This window comes from Antechinus flavipes, chromosome 4 (genome assembly GCF_016432865.1).
Source record: "Antechinus flavipes isolate AdamAnt ecotype Samford, QLD, Australia chromosome 4, AdamAnt_v2, whole genome shotgun sequence".
Taxonomy (NCBI): domain Eukaryota; kingdom Metazoa; phylum Chordata; class Mammalia; order Dasyuromorphia; family Dasyuridae; genus Antechinus; species Antechinus flavipes.
Window position 1 is genome coordinate 25,671,311 of NC_067401.1, and position 14,574 is coordinate 25,685,884.

At 54.3% G+C, this 14,574-nt stretch overlaps 1 protein-coding gene across 4 annotated transcripts in view; it reads right to left on the reverse strand.

Moving 5' to 3' along the window:
* RAP1GAP2 (RAP1 GTPase activating protein 2) overlaps positions 1 to 14,574 on the reverse strand; it is a 261,381-nt gene that overhangs the window by 186,970 nt on the left and 59,837 nt on the right. Inside the window, exon 1 of one of the 4 annotated variants that reach the window (XM_051992128.1) lies at positions 12,886 to 13,078. The exons of the other annotated variants lie outside the window; for them this stretch is intronic. Within the exon in view, the coding sequence (XP_051848088.1) occupies positions 12,886 to 12,902 (17 nt within the window). The 5' untranslated portion in view covers positions 12,903 to 13,078. Of the gene's footprint in view, positions 1 to 12,885; positions 13,079 to 14,574 lie in introns of those variants that run through there. 4 annotated transcript variants of the gene reach the window in all.

Consider the following 14,574-nt stretch of genomic DNA (forward strand, 5'->3'; position numbering starts at 1 on the left):
CTCTGCCTCTCTCTCTGTGTCTCTTTTTCTCTCTCATCTCTATCTTCTCTGTCTCTGTATGTCTCTGTCTCTCTCTGAATCTGTACCTCTGCATGTATTTCTCTCTTTCCCTGTATCTCTGTGTGTGCACATGCGCACATGCACATGTCTCTGTCTCTCTTCTCTCTGTCTCTGTGTTTCTGCCACTGTCTGTCCCTTTTTCTATATATCTCCCTCCCTCTGCTTCTCCCTCTCCCTCCTCCCTCCCTCCTTTTCTCGCTGCCTCTCTCTCTGTCTCTGTCTCTTTGTCTGTCTGTCTCTCTCTCTGTCTCTCTGTCTCTGTCTCTGTCTCTGTCTCTGTCTCTTTCTCTGTCTGTCTGTCTGTCTCTCTCTCTCTGTCTCTCTCTCCCTCCCTCCCTCTCCATCTCCCTCCCTCCCTCCCTCCTTTTCTCGCTGCCTCTCTCTGTCTCTCTGTCTCTGTCTCTCTGTCTCTGTCTCTTTCTCTCTCTCTCTTTCTCTCTCTCTCTGTCTCTCTCTCCCTCCCTCCCTCTCCATCTCCCTCCCTCCCTCCCTGTCTCCTTCCCCCTCTCTGGCTCCCCCTCGTGGCTCCCTCTCGTGGTACAAGATCGCTAATTAGGACACAGCCTTTCTTTAACGGGCCCGCGCCGGGGAGCAGAGACACCACCTGACCTCATTCGACAAACGTCTAGACGGCGCTCAGGGATCAGGTATTCCCGTCCCGGAGCTCTCGCGGGCCCCGCCCTGGCTCTCGGGACAATCCAGGCTACTCGCCAACGCCAGAATGAGAAGCAGAAACCTGGCGGGCCCCTCCCCCTCCGACCGGAGCCCTGAGCAGACAAAGGCACGCGAGGCTCCCGCCGGGCCCCACCTTCGGGGCCCGATTCCTCGCCATAACCACCGTCCGCGCCCCCCCAACGCTGGGGGCAAGTGGTGCCGTAGCCCCCCAATATGGAGCCCTTCGATTAGGCCCCACTTTCCCCCCAGCCCTTTCCCACAAAATCACAGGAGCCGAGGCTAGATCTAGGGAACTCCGAAGTCACTCAGCCTGCCCCTCCCCCCTCATGGGACAGAGGCCGCCCAGGGTCACATGGGGAGCAAAGATCTGAACCGGGGTCTTCTGGAGACGCCTCCTCGGAGAGCTCTGGGAAGGGGGAGGTGAAAAACACGCTCTGCCGAAGCTCTGGGCCGCGGGGTTCTCTCCCCTCTCTGTCTGGGCTCCCGTTCCCACAATCATTAGTGACTCAAGACGGCCGCCTTTACTTCTGAGTCAGGGAAAGAGAGGGAGGGAGCAGAGAGAGGGTGTGGGAGAATCTCGGCCGGGGAAGGGTCCCCGAGAGCTGCCCCTCCTGCATGAGGAATGGCACTGCCCCCTCACCTTCAGGAGCGGCAGGTACTGCCACTGCACAGAAAACCCCTTACTCTCACCTTCACCAGGACGGCTAAGGAGAGCGAGCCATTAATCTCCCAGACAGAAAGGAGCTGCAGACAGAAGCGGGGAGAGGATGGGGAGAGGGGGACAGGGCTGGCAAAGGGACCGAGAGAGACCAAGTGAATGCAGGAAACAAGCGGAGGGAGGCAGAAACGGAATGAGAAGAGAGATAGAGAGAGACAGAGACAGAGAAACAGAGAGAGACAGAGACCGAGACAGAGAGAGAGAGAGAGACAGAGAGACAGATAGAGACAGAGACAGAGAGACAGAGACAGAGAGAGAGAGAGACACAGAGACAGAGACAGAGACAGAGAGACACAGAGACAGAGACAGAGACAGAAAGACAGAGAGACAGATAGAGAGAGACAGAGACACAGAGAGAGAGACACAGAGACAGAGACAGAGACAAGAGAGACAGAGACAGAGAGAGAGACACAGAAAGAGACAGAGAGGGATAGAGACAGAGAGACATACAGAGACAGACAGAGACAGAGAGAGACAGAGAACAGAGAGAGACAGAGAGAGAGAAATAGACACAGAGACAGAGAGCCAAGACAGAGACAGACAGAGAGACAGAGATAGAGAGACAGAGACAGAGAAGTACAAAATGCAGACTGAAGAAAATGACAGAAGGACCTACAGTGGCATAAAGAGACATAAAGGAGCAAAGCAAGAATAACACTTTATCACATCTTGGACAGTTTGCTAAGGGGTCCGCAACAAGACTGAGTGCTGGAGCGCAGGGACCGCGTCACACCCACACCCTACTAAGGGCCGGCCTCTTCCTTCCCGGACCCCCCAACCCCCCTATCGCCTCCCCCCCTCGACTCTTCATTCCCTCTTTTCCACTTTTGCCCCCCTAGAAATAACCAAGCTATCCTAAGCTGATGGCGCCACCTGGTGGCTTGCCCGGAAAACAGCCGAGTCTAAACCCGTCCCCACCGTAGCCTTTCTTCTCCATTAAGGGGAATAGACAGACTCCTATTTTCTCGCCTGTTACACACACACACACACACGCACACACACACACACGGTGCCTTTTCTCCTTTGCTACATAATCCTTCTTGCTGTAACTGAATCGGGGAAACGAAAGTGACACATTTCCTAATGAGATCGGACAGAGCACGGGGCAGGGCCCGCAGTCTCTCAGCCCCTTACGAGGACGCTGAAGTCACCTGCAAACCCTCTCACCGCAATTAGACACGCTCCTCCCGCAGCGTCGTTAGTGTCTGAGGCGGGATTTGAACCCGGGTCCTTCCGACTCTGGGGCATTGCGCCATCTAGCGGCCCCCAAAAGAACTAGTTCTGGCCCCATACCTTGTTCGGCGGTCCCTCACCATAGTGATTCCCCACCAGTTTTTCATTGCAAATAAACAATACTTCATCAATACTGAGGGTCTACTAGGACTCGACCCTTGCTGCCTCATTATGATACACTGAGTATCATATCACAGGTATGGATTTCTCCGCTTGAATGATTCTCAAAAACCATCGATTACATCATCAAGAACCGGGCTGTCGGGGGAGAGAAACCAGGGATCCCGAAAGCCCGGAAGCCAGCATCGAACAGGCTCCCGTGAGCCGGCCAAGGGAGCTCACCGCCTCTGATTGCCCACTTTCTTTGGGAAAAAAGATCCTGGATGTGGAGCCACGTACACATAGCCTTGTAGTCCCTGCCCCAGAGCGAAGGACAGCCAGTCAACACTTGTCCCCAGGGATCCACAGCATCCAGGGAGGGCAGCCAGTAATGAACTCACCGATCCATCGATTTATGGACTGAGACCAAAGGAGGATGGGAGGAAAGGAAGGAGAGAAGAAAGAGGAGGATTGGCAACAGCAAAAATAGCAAGTGCCTAAATTCGAGCTCCCTCACTGTCTGTCAGCCTCTGTTTCTCTCTCATATGCACACATACAAACACATACACATGCAGAGAGACAGAGAGAGACAGACAGACAGACAGAGAGAGAGACAGACAGAGAGATAAAGGGAGAAAGCTACCTTGTGTCTCAGGAACCTAAAGAAGAAGTGAGGAATCTCACCATCTCTTCTAGACCCAACCATCATACCGTGATCTCACCAAGTCCCACACACTCAGCTGTCTCCCTTAAACCTGAGAGTCTGGGATCTAGGATAAAATCTAGAACAGAATGCCTGGTTATACATTTATCAATACATTTATCTATTTATCTCGTGACCCATTTATCTATCTATCCGTCTAACCCTATCTTATCTAGCTATCCATTTATCTTTTTACACATATATCTATTCAATGATCTATTTAAGACAGCCAGAAAGTGCAGTGGGCAGAGGACTGGGCTTGGAATCAGGAAGATTCATCTTCATGAGGCAAAATCTATTTACTAATTGTGTGATCCTAGACAAATCACTTTACTTGGTTTGCCTCAGTTTCCTCATCTGTAAAGTGAGCTATAGAAGGAAATGACAAAGCACTCAAGTATCTTTGCCCAAAAAAACCCCAATTGAGGTCAAGGAGAGTTGGACACAACTGAAATTACTGAATAACAACAAGAAAATTCTTCTATTTATCTATCTGCCATTCAGCCGTCCGTCCGTCCGTCCATCCGTCCATATGTTCCCATATCTATTCATCTATTTATCCAATCCGCCTTATCTTCCTAGCTATCATCTATTCGTCTCCCTCTTTATTCGCTGGCTATTCTGATGGAAGGTAAACGTCTTAAAGCCAACAGTAAGGATGTTCTCATTCTCCCTTGGTCTCCAGTCTCCCCAGGAAGCAACTTAAATCAGCTTGGTCTGAAGCTGTTAGCCCAGTTCCATGTTGCTTCCCCAGGGGATGTATGGGAGTGGTGGCGAGAGTGAGTGTAAATCAAAGGATTACAGACCCCCCCGGGAGATGGCTGGGGAGGAGGCGCCAGAAGGGCTGAGCCTCCTTCTCCCCTCCCAATCTTACGTCCTTCCATTCCCTCCATCCCCATCAATCTCAGAAAAACCGAGGGCAGCCAGGGATGGGGAGACTCAGGTGGAGCACACGTCCCCGGCGCCACCTAGTGGCCCTGACCTAAAACAACCTGGACACAGCTTTTGGCCTGTTGGGTGTCTGGGAGCACCCTTGGCCAAGCATCCTTCCTCCTCCCCCTCACCTCTCCCCCCTCCCCCCTGTGGCTAGGATGGGGAGGCGGTGTCAGGAGTGAGAAAGGAGGTTCCTGGGGCCGCTCCCCTCCCCGGTCAATCTGTGCCCCGGGCCCAGTCCCGAGAGAGGGGCAAGTCCGGCAAGTGAGACCCGAGGGCTCGGACAGAAGAAAACAGGCTGAAAGGAACATGTCCGTCCTCAAAGTGTAAAGCGGAAATACATCCAGAAATCCTTAAAGTCATGAAACAACAGGAGAGGCACAAACGAGGGGGAGAGCCCCTGGAGGTGTCCGTGTCGGGAGAAGGGGAGGAGGTGGCCCGGGCCCAAGGGCAGGGGAGGCTCAGAAAAATAGGAAGTGATCGTGTCCTGGGGCCCAGCAGGCTCGGGACCAGGCTCAGTCAGAGGGATTTCTCTCTGAGCTCTGAATCTCCCGTTCCCAGCGGCCGCCTTCGCCGTCCAGTCCCTCTTCCAGCTCATGTGTGAGTGTGTGTGTGTGCGCGCACATGTGTGTAAGTGAGTGTGAGTGTGTGTGAGTGTGTGTGTGAATGTGAATGAGTGTGTGAGTGTGAATATGTGTGCATGTGAGTATGTGTGTGAGGTAGAGTGTGTGAGTGAATGTGAATGTGTGTGAGTGTGAAGGTGTGTGCGTGTGAGTATGTGTGAGTGAATGTGAATGAATGTGTGTGTATGTGTGAGTGTGAATGTGTGTGAGAGTATATGTGTGTGTGAGAGTGTGAGTGAATGTGAGTGAGTGTGAGTGTGAATATGTGTGCGTGTGAGTGTGTGTGTGAGTGTGAGTGTGTGTGTGCAATGGGGAGGTTTGGTCACAAGTAAGATCTTGGGTCAGCCAGCAGAATTAGAAGAGGACTCAAAAGTGATCTTGTCCAGTGCCTTCATTTTTACAACTATGGAAACTGAGGGGGGGAGGATGCATCTTCCCCGAGTTCATCCTTCGTTCTTGAAGAGGGCCAGAACATCAGGGGGTGATACTATAACATGCAAGTGAATTGGATCGAATCACCGGCCTTACTTTCTCCTCCGAGCCATCACATGGGGAGGGAATTAAGTGCCAGAGAAGGATTCAACCTCGGCACTCCGATTTCAGAGCTAGTTTTCTCTCCCCTGTGTCATGACAGCAGGGAGCTTTTGGACGCGAACTACTTTCCATGAAGAAGGGGTTCTCTCGGGGCAGCTGGGTGTACAGTGGTTAGAGCACCAGCCCTGAAGTCGGGTGTGTGTGAGTGTGTGTGTGTGTGTGTGTGAGTGTGTGTGTGTGAGTGTGTGTGTGAGTGTGTGTGTGTGTGTGTGAGTGTGTGTGTGTGTGTGTGTGGTGTGTGTGTGTGAGTGTGTGTGAGTGTGTGTGTGTGAGTGTGTGTGTGAATGTGTGTGTGTGAGTGTGTGTGTGAGAGTGTGTGTATGTGAGTGTGAGTGTGTGTGAGTGAATGTGAATGAGTGTGTGAGTGTGAATATGTGTGCATGTGAGTATGTGTGTGAGGTAGAGTGTGTGAGTGAATGTGAATGTGTGTGAGTGTGAAGGTGTGTGCGTGTGAGTATGTGTGAGTGAATGTGAATGAGTGTGTGAGTGTGAATGTGTGTGTGAGTATGTGTGTGAGTGTGTGAGTGTGTGTATATGAGTGTGAGTGTGTGTGAGTGAATGTGAATGAGTGTGTGAGTGTGAATGTGTGTGTGAGTGTGTGTGAGAGTGTGTGTATGTGAGTGTGAGTGTGTGTGAGTGAATGTGAATGAGTGTGTGAGTGTGAATATGTGTGCATGTGAGTATGTGTGTGAGGTAGAGTGTGTGAGTGAATGTGAATGTGTGTGAGTGTGAAGGTGTGTGCGTGTGAGTATGTGTGAGTGAATGTGAATGAATGTGTGTGTATGTGTGAGTGTGAATGTGTGTGAGAGTGTATGTGTGTGTGAGAGTGTGAGTGAGTGTGAGTGTGTGTGTGCAATGGGGAGGTTTGGTCACAAGTAAGATCTTGGGTCAGCCAGCAGAACTAGAAGAGGACTCAAAAGTGATCTTGTCCAGTGCCTTCATTTTTACAACTATGGAAACTGAGGGGGGGAGGATGCATCTTCCCCGAGTTCATCCTTCGTTCTTGAAGAGGGCCAGAACATCAGGGGGTGATACTATAACATGCAAGTGAATTGGATCGAATCACCGGCCTTACTTTCTCCTCCGAGCCATCACATGGGGAGGGAATTAAGTGCCAGAGAAGGATTCGACCTCGGCACTCCGATTTCAGAGCTAGTTTTCTCTCCCCTGTGTCATGACAGCAGGGAGATTTTGGACGCGAACTACTTTCCATGAAGAAGGGGTTCTCTCGGGGCAGCTGGGTGGTACAGTGGTTAGAGCACCAGCCCTGAAGTCGGGTGTGTGTGAGTGTGTGTGTGTGTGTGTGTGAGTGTGTGTGTGTGAGTGTGTGTGTGAGTGTGTGTGTGTGTGTGTGAGTGTGTGTGTGTGTGTGTGTGGTGTGTGTGTGTGAATGTTGGGAAGACCTGAGTTCTAATCTGGTCTTTGTGTGATCCTGAGCAAGTCACTTAACCCCAATCTCCTCAGCAACAAGAAAGAAAAGAAGGGTTCTCCCTAGATGGGCTGGAAAGAGCAAAGATGGGCTGCCACCTGAGGGGCAGGAACACGGAGGGAGGAAAAGGCTTTGCCTTGGCCACTGCTCAGCGGTGAACCCCAGAACATTTTTAGCACCATAGGAAGCCACATTCTCTGCCACCTGCCGACTTTCTGAGTTACTGCTCAAACAGAGACGACTTAGGGTGGGATGAGGGGAGAGCCCCAGAAACCGTGGGAAACAATGGAAAGAGCAGCCTGGGAGCAAGAACACCTGGGTTCTAAGACCAGCTCAGCCACTAACTAACCTCTCTGGGCCTCAGTTTCCCTTTCTGTAAAATGAGAAGTGTAGACTGGGCAATCAATCCCCAGGATCCCGTCTGTCCCATGAAAAAAGGGTCAGAGACGGGACGACTCCCTCAGTTCAAGATGTGACTGCCCCTTCAGTGTGTTTGGGGAGGGGACGCAGCGTAGCAAGGTCCCAGAAGTCTCTCTCCGGCCCTTGACCATGTTTGACCATTACACACAGACACACATGTCAAATGCACACATGTGAATGCATAACACACATGTACACAGAGACACATGGCCCGCACATATATACATGTACATACATCAGACACATGTACGCACACATACACACACACATACTGTGGGGGTCACGCAGGCATCCCAAGTGAGAAGGCGAAAATAGTCAATGCTTGGGGAGGGAGCTCAGGGCCGAGAGATCCAATTATCTCTAAAACGGGAGGATTAACCAGCCCTAGAAACTGCCTGTTTTTCCTTTCATCCCTTTCTTGCCCCCCCTCCGGCTCTCTCCTCATTTCACCCCAGCGTGCACACCTGCAAGCTTTCATCCTTCCCTTCCTCGCTCCTGTGTTGTTGTTGCTATGGAAACGAGGGGACCCTGAGCCGTGGCGGAGTACCAGCCCCCCCCATCCCGCCCGTGCTCAGAGAAAAGAGCTGGCTTCTCAGGAGCCCGTAACCGACACATGTGTGCGTGTCCGTGTCCCTGCGTGGTCACCTGCGCCCACGTCCGTTCTGGCGGCGTCCACGCCTGTGTGCCCGTCTGCGTCGGTGCCCACGAGTCTGGGTACATGCGTCCTTCCCTTGGGAAGCAGGAACCCAGGGCACTGACGGAGGGAGAAGCTACAGGAAAGCACTGTCCCATCCTGGGGCAGCTACGGGGTGTGGTGGGCAGAGCCCAGGCCTGCAGGTCAAATCCAGCCTCAGACCCTTACTTAGGGGTGACCACGTACCCCGATGTGCCTCGGTGTCCTCATCTGAGCTGGAGAAGGAAATGGCAAACCCCAAATGGGGTCACCTTTCTGAAAACCGCCAAACAAAACAACAGCGTCACATGAACGAGTGACATCTTACAGCTCGCCCTCTCAGTGGGGGGGAGGCGCTGAGAGGAAAGGGAAGAATTTGAAATTCAATTTTTTTTTAAATTTTAAAAATAAATAATTTGGAAAAAATGTTTTTGAAATTAAAAGCCTTAGCATTATGAGGAAAATAGATCTGACCTCATGGACCCTATGAAAGAGCCTCAAACCTGCCCCAAGGGTCTTGAGGCCCGCAGTGAGAAGTCCTTCTTCAAGGTTTCTCCCACCTCTGACATTGCGAATTCTAATAGCCTGACAAGCCCTGATCTACTAAGTTCCAAGTTCCCTCCCTTGTTTTATGTTCTAACATCCCTCCCAGCTCAGATAGCTCTGAGGTCCCTACCTGCCCTGACATTCTTGTTCTACTTTTCAAGGTTCTAAGGCGCCTTCAGCCCAGACAGTCTATGCTCCAAGGTTCCTACCACCCTGACAGTCTTGTTCTAGGTTCTGAGGTTCCAAGCCCCTCCAGCTCAGACAGTCTAATTCTCAGGCAGCAGAATCTGGATCTGGATCCTGGTTCTGTCACCCGCACCCCTGCCAGCTCCTACAAGCTCAGACAACAGGGAACAGCTCGGTTGCCTCCTTTTTATAACAAGCTGCAGCAGTTCTGAGGAGGGCTCTGACCTCCAAGGTCTCCACGGCTCTGGCTAACCTTCTGCAGGGGATGAAGGGTGGCTGGCCCCCTGCACCACAAGCACCTGGCAAACAGAAGTGGGAGGGGTGGGCAGGGGGGAAATAGGGGGCCTATTCTAAGCCCAGGAAGCAGCCAGAGTCAAGCTCGGAGGCCGAATCCCCAGGAGGCTGCCAGGCCCTCAGAGCTGGTCCCCCAGCCTCCCGGGGACAGAGCTCTCAAAAGCCGTTACGTGGCTGCCACGGGCTGCCCGGCGCGGATTTCCGCGGGCCCGCCCTCCCAAAATGAGCTGGCAGCTCCCCAGCTCGGGCCGGCAGGAGGGGTGGGTGCGGGGACACTGGGTGGGGCCGGGGTCTGTGGTTCCCTGGCTCTGCTGCCGGTAAAAACGCCCAGGTGGGGGGAGGCGAGCCGCCGCTTTCTGAGAACTCCCCGGCATACCTGCCCCTGCCTCACTTCCCCCGGGGGCAGCAGCCATAGGAGCTCTGGGTGCCCACGGCCCTGGCTCCCGACCCAGGCAAAGCCCTGCCCCTCTCTGGGCGTCAGGCTCCTGGTCTCTCCGGTGAGACTCCTGGCCTAGACTCCCCAGAGTCTGCAAAAGCCTTTTTTCTAGTTCAGTAACTCTTTCTGAGTGGGACTGGCTGCCTTTGTCATCCTGTGCACTTTATGTATGCATTTAAAATAGGATTCGGAGAAAAGGGGTCCAGAGGCTTCTCTGGGCCCAAAAGTGTTTCTAACCCTGTTAGGCCGGACCCGGACTCGGCTCCGAAGCTGGAAGGGTTCAGAAGCCATCAGGGCTGCCCCTCATTTACAGGCGGGGAAACTGAGGCTCGGAGAAGGAGGAGAGGTCATCTCCGTGTACTCTCCGTGAGGGCAGGGACTGACCAGGTTTTGTCTTTATGTCCCCAGGGTCTAGTTGGGGTAGTCGGGGACTGGGCCATGATTTCTCTGGGCTATCCAGTGACCACGTGGCTAGGAAGGAGACGGCCAAGAGGAGCCCGCTGAGAGCTGCCCAATGTCGCACAAAATGATAACAGCTCACGACACACAGTAGGAGCCCACAGGGTCACAGCTTTACAAGTGGAAGGGACTTGTGGGGAGCCGAGTCCAATTCCCTCATAAACGGCTGTTATCAGTCACTTCGATGGTGGTCAACTCTCCCTGACCCCACGGGGGGTTTTCTTGGTGAAGACACCGGTTGGACATTTCCTTCTCTCGCTTATTTGACAGATAAGGAAACTGAGGCAAACAGGGCTAGTGACTTTCCCAGGATCACACGACCAGCGAGTGTCTGAGGCTGGATTCGAACTCCCTGACTTCCTGACTCTCGATCCACTAGAAAATATTACACTGGGTATTTATTAAATGCTTAATCACTCAAAGGCAGTATTCCACATAGACAGTAATCAGCAGAAGATTTGAATCCAGGCCGTCTAATTCCAAAGTCAAGGCTGTCTATGAACCAAAGAGTGGAGAATGAGCGAGGAGGGAAGCTCCAGTCCCGGCCGTCCAGAAGCCCCCTGCCCATCCAGAAGCCCCCTGCCCGTCTAAGATTGGGCAGCAAGCATCATTCTGAGACAAGAGAGCCTCATCTCTCCCCCGACTGGTCCCACACCCACTCCTCGGTCCATCTTTCTCTGCCGTTAGAGCCTCCCGAGGGTGGCCCAGATGTTAACGAAATAAAGTCTCCCCCTTCCAACCAGCCATAGAACTGAATCCCCCAGCCTCCGGAGACCCCGAAGAACGGCAGCCAGGTTGGAGGTCCGACCTCCAACCTGTGGCTCATGGCTCCCGCCTCCAGCCCAGGCAGGAGGAGAAGCGGCTCCCACCTCAGGGAGGGGGGCAGCACACCATGTTCTCCCAACACCCCCCTCCTCCCTCCGCCCCCTGGCGAGTCGGTTGGCAGGCGGGCACCGTGCCATAGCCACACATTGGGGACGCAAATAGAAGCACACTCTCACCAGCCCTGTCCTACATATGGTCCCCTGGAGATGTAGGGGGTGGGAGAGAAAAGAAGCCCACAGCCCCCTGAAGAACCCAAAAGCAGCTTCTGAGCTGCCGGGGATGGGAGGGGACACGACACCAGGTGGTACCTCCGCCTCCCAGCCTGGGTGCCGCCGTCAGGAGCCCTTGGGTGCCAGGATTCGCCATTAGTGACCCACGGGCCCTCCTCTTTGGGCCATGCAGCGGGGGTCAGGCCAGCCAAGGAGGTCCAGTGGGGTGGAGGAAAGGAGGCATTGAATGCCCACTTCAGCATCCCCAGAACTTCCCATAGGGCTCCCACCAAACCCGCCAGGTCAGGCCAGAAAATGCCCCGACGGCCTGTGAAGCGGCCCCAGGAGCTGCCCCTCGTGCTGAGACTGCTGATGGGAGAGAGGGTCCGAAACAGCTGCCACGGCCGGGGCTCTGGGGGCATCGCAGCTGGGGGGGATGGTCACAGCCGGACGTGGGCCCCGCTGTGCAGGCCAATGGAATTCCAGCAATGGAAATAGGAACTCAGAATCAAAAGGCTCAAAAGGCTTGGGTCATTCCAACTCTGGGGCTCAGTTTCCTGCTCTGTAAAATAAAGGACCGGAGCAGGTGGCTCCCGGGGTTCCTTCCGGGTTTCAGTCTGTGAGCTCTTGTCCTCTGATCCGATGACCTTCTCCCCCAAGCCAAAGGACAATCCTTCCAACACTGACCCAAGCCCATCTCTCCCCTCAAAGCCACGACGGCATCATCCACCCCACCAAGGCCCGGCCACGAGGGCACAAGGCCCCAAACATCAGCTCTCAGCACCCGCGGCTGCCCTGGGGAGAAAATGGGGGCTCACCGGAGGCAGGAAAGGTCAGGCGGGTGAGGGAAAGACAGGCTTCAAGGGCTGAGTGGTTAAGGGCTCAAGGGGACAGCTGGGAAGATCACTGGATCTGAAGATGGAGGAGCCCGAGGAATCACCTGGTTACAGCTCTGGGGTGAGGGAGGGGCTAGAAGGCCCCCAGAGGCCACCAGAGAGGTCACAAGGTGTAGTTCAGCTCACTGGACTTGGGTGGACCTGGATTCTAATCCTGCCTCTCTGACTCAGTTTCCTTATCTCTTAAACGAAGAGACCTCCGGCTCTGATCTCTGACCTCTCACTTTATAGAGAAGGAAACCGGCCCAGGGGGGAGTGACCCGGCCGAGGTCACACGGGTAGTCCAGCCAGGACATCCTCTGACTCCCGATTCAGGGGTCAGCTGGTCAGCACTGCCGGGATGTGGCGAGTCTGGTCACAAACGGCCAATCAAAAATAGGGGAGTCTCCATTTTTAACCCTCCCCGTCTGTCTCCAGACAAATGGCCATCCCTAGGTCAAGCTGAAAGTCAAAGGTCCCTCCCTCTCCCCTCTCCCCTCTCTCCCCAGTGTTTGTGGAGGAGGGGAGTCAGCCTTCACCTGGCTCCCGGGGCTCGGTACAAGGACCTCCTTCTGATCTGGGCTCAGAGGCAAGAATGAGGCAAAGAGGAAAGGGGGTCAGTTCCCAAGGTCCTGGGGCTTATCTTCGGCTCCCTCTGGCCCCAGAGCGGCTGGAAGCTCCTTCATTTTCTCTTTTCTCCCATTTTCTCCTCTCCTCTCTCCTCTTTGCTCGCTCCTGAATCTCCTCCACAAGCAGGCCCCCCCTGACCCCTGGACCAAGCCCCGGGCACTTCCCCAGCAAGCTCAGGCGGTCCACCTGTAACCATGCCCGCCAGGGAGGAACGAGCGGCTCTTCCCGGGCCGGTCTGCTAGTGGGAGGCTGCAGAAATACTCACCAGAGCTTCCTGGGCATGGTGGCGGCTGGAGAGGGCCGGGAGCCAGCAGGACGGAGCCCACGGAGCCTGCCGGGAGAGCCCGGGGAGAGCGGCGTCCCCCCAGGTGTGTCTGAGGTCCCCGGCTCGGCTCTGGCTAATGGAGTCAGCCCACAGCCCAATCCCCGGCGCGCGCTGGGGCTGCCTCAGCAGCCTCTCCCTCCCAGGGACTACAAGTCTCTTAACAGACATATTCCTGGTTGCCATAGGAACAAGCGAAAGCAGAATCCAGCCCCACACACCAGGAGTGTGTGCAAAACATGTGTGCACCTGAACAGCGGGCCCTGCACGGCGGGGGGACGCGCCTGCGCCACACATAAGTGCACCCCTCTGTCCGCACCTTGGGGCCACCCAGGAAAGACCCCGGCCAGAAAAGGGCCCGGTCACCTCCCCCTTGGTCTCTGCGGCTCAGGCTTGGCCCAGAGAGCACAGCCAAGATGCTGGGGCCCCCATGATCTAACCAAAGCAGGGGTCCGGGCTCCAGACCGCCCCGGCCCTGAGGAACGTCAGGAAGAAAAGCCCAGTCTGGGCTCTCCCTCTTCCCTTCAGCCGGTCCCTGGAGGTCATGGGTTTTCCTAGAGTCTGGCTTCTTCCCACCCTCCTTCCCAGACAGCAGAGGAGCTCAGATTCCCCATGAAGCCTGTCCCTCCCTTTGTATCTCCTTTCCTGTGGAAGGCTGGGAGAGATGGGAGACAGGGGAGAAAAAGGGAGAAAGGAGAGAAGAGAGAAAAGGAAAGAGGAAGAAGAGAGAAGGAAAGAGAAAAGAAAGGAAAAGGAGATAGGAGAGAAGAAAAGAGAGGAGAAAGGAAAGAGAAGAAAAGAGAGAGGAAAGAAGAGAGAAGAAAGACAGGAGAGGAAAAAAGGAGGAGAGAAGAAAAGAGGAGAAAAGAAAATAAAGGTGATGAAAAAAGAGATAGGAAAGAGAGGAAAGGAGATAGGAGGAAGAAGAGAGAGAAGAGAAAAGAAGAGGAGATAGAAGAGAAAAAAAGGAGATAGGAGCAAAGAGAAAAGAAAGGAGAGAAAAAAGGAGAGAAAAGAGAACAGAAGAAAGGAAGAGAAAAGAAAGGAGAAGAAAGGAGATAGAAGAAAAGAGGGGGAAGAGAGGAGAAAGAAGAAGGGAGGGAGGGAACAGGCGCTTTGCCCAATAACAGCAGAACACTGTTAACAATTGGAGTTGGAAGAGACCTCAGAGGACATCCAGTCCGTCCCTTCCTTGTAGGGGGCGGACGGGGTCCAGAAAGCCTGACTACCCGAGGTGATGTGAGACTTGAGCCCCAGCTCCCTGGCCACTTCTGCCTCCCAGGCTCCCCAGCTCTCCCATAACCTGGTACCGGCTCCAGAGAATTCAAGGACTTGGAGGTTCATGGGGGGTTGCCATGGGATGTGTTTCCCCCAGATTTAAGGCGCGCCTTGACCTTTTACCTTCGGAGCAGCAGCCCAGCCCCATGAGCCCAGGATGATGGTGAGAGGCTACAGCCTGGAATCACCCAGGCCCACAGGGCCCCAACCCATTTTCCAAACCAGAACCGCCCTCCCGGTTCACAAAGCTGATCCGGGCCGGACCCGGCTTCTGGCAGGCAGCCGTCAGATGTGGGTCAGTCTGGAGGTGGGGCCTCCAGCCGCCATTTATCTATCTCTCCCCTCCCTCTCATA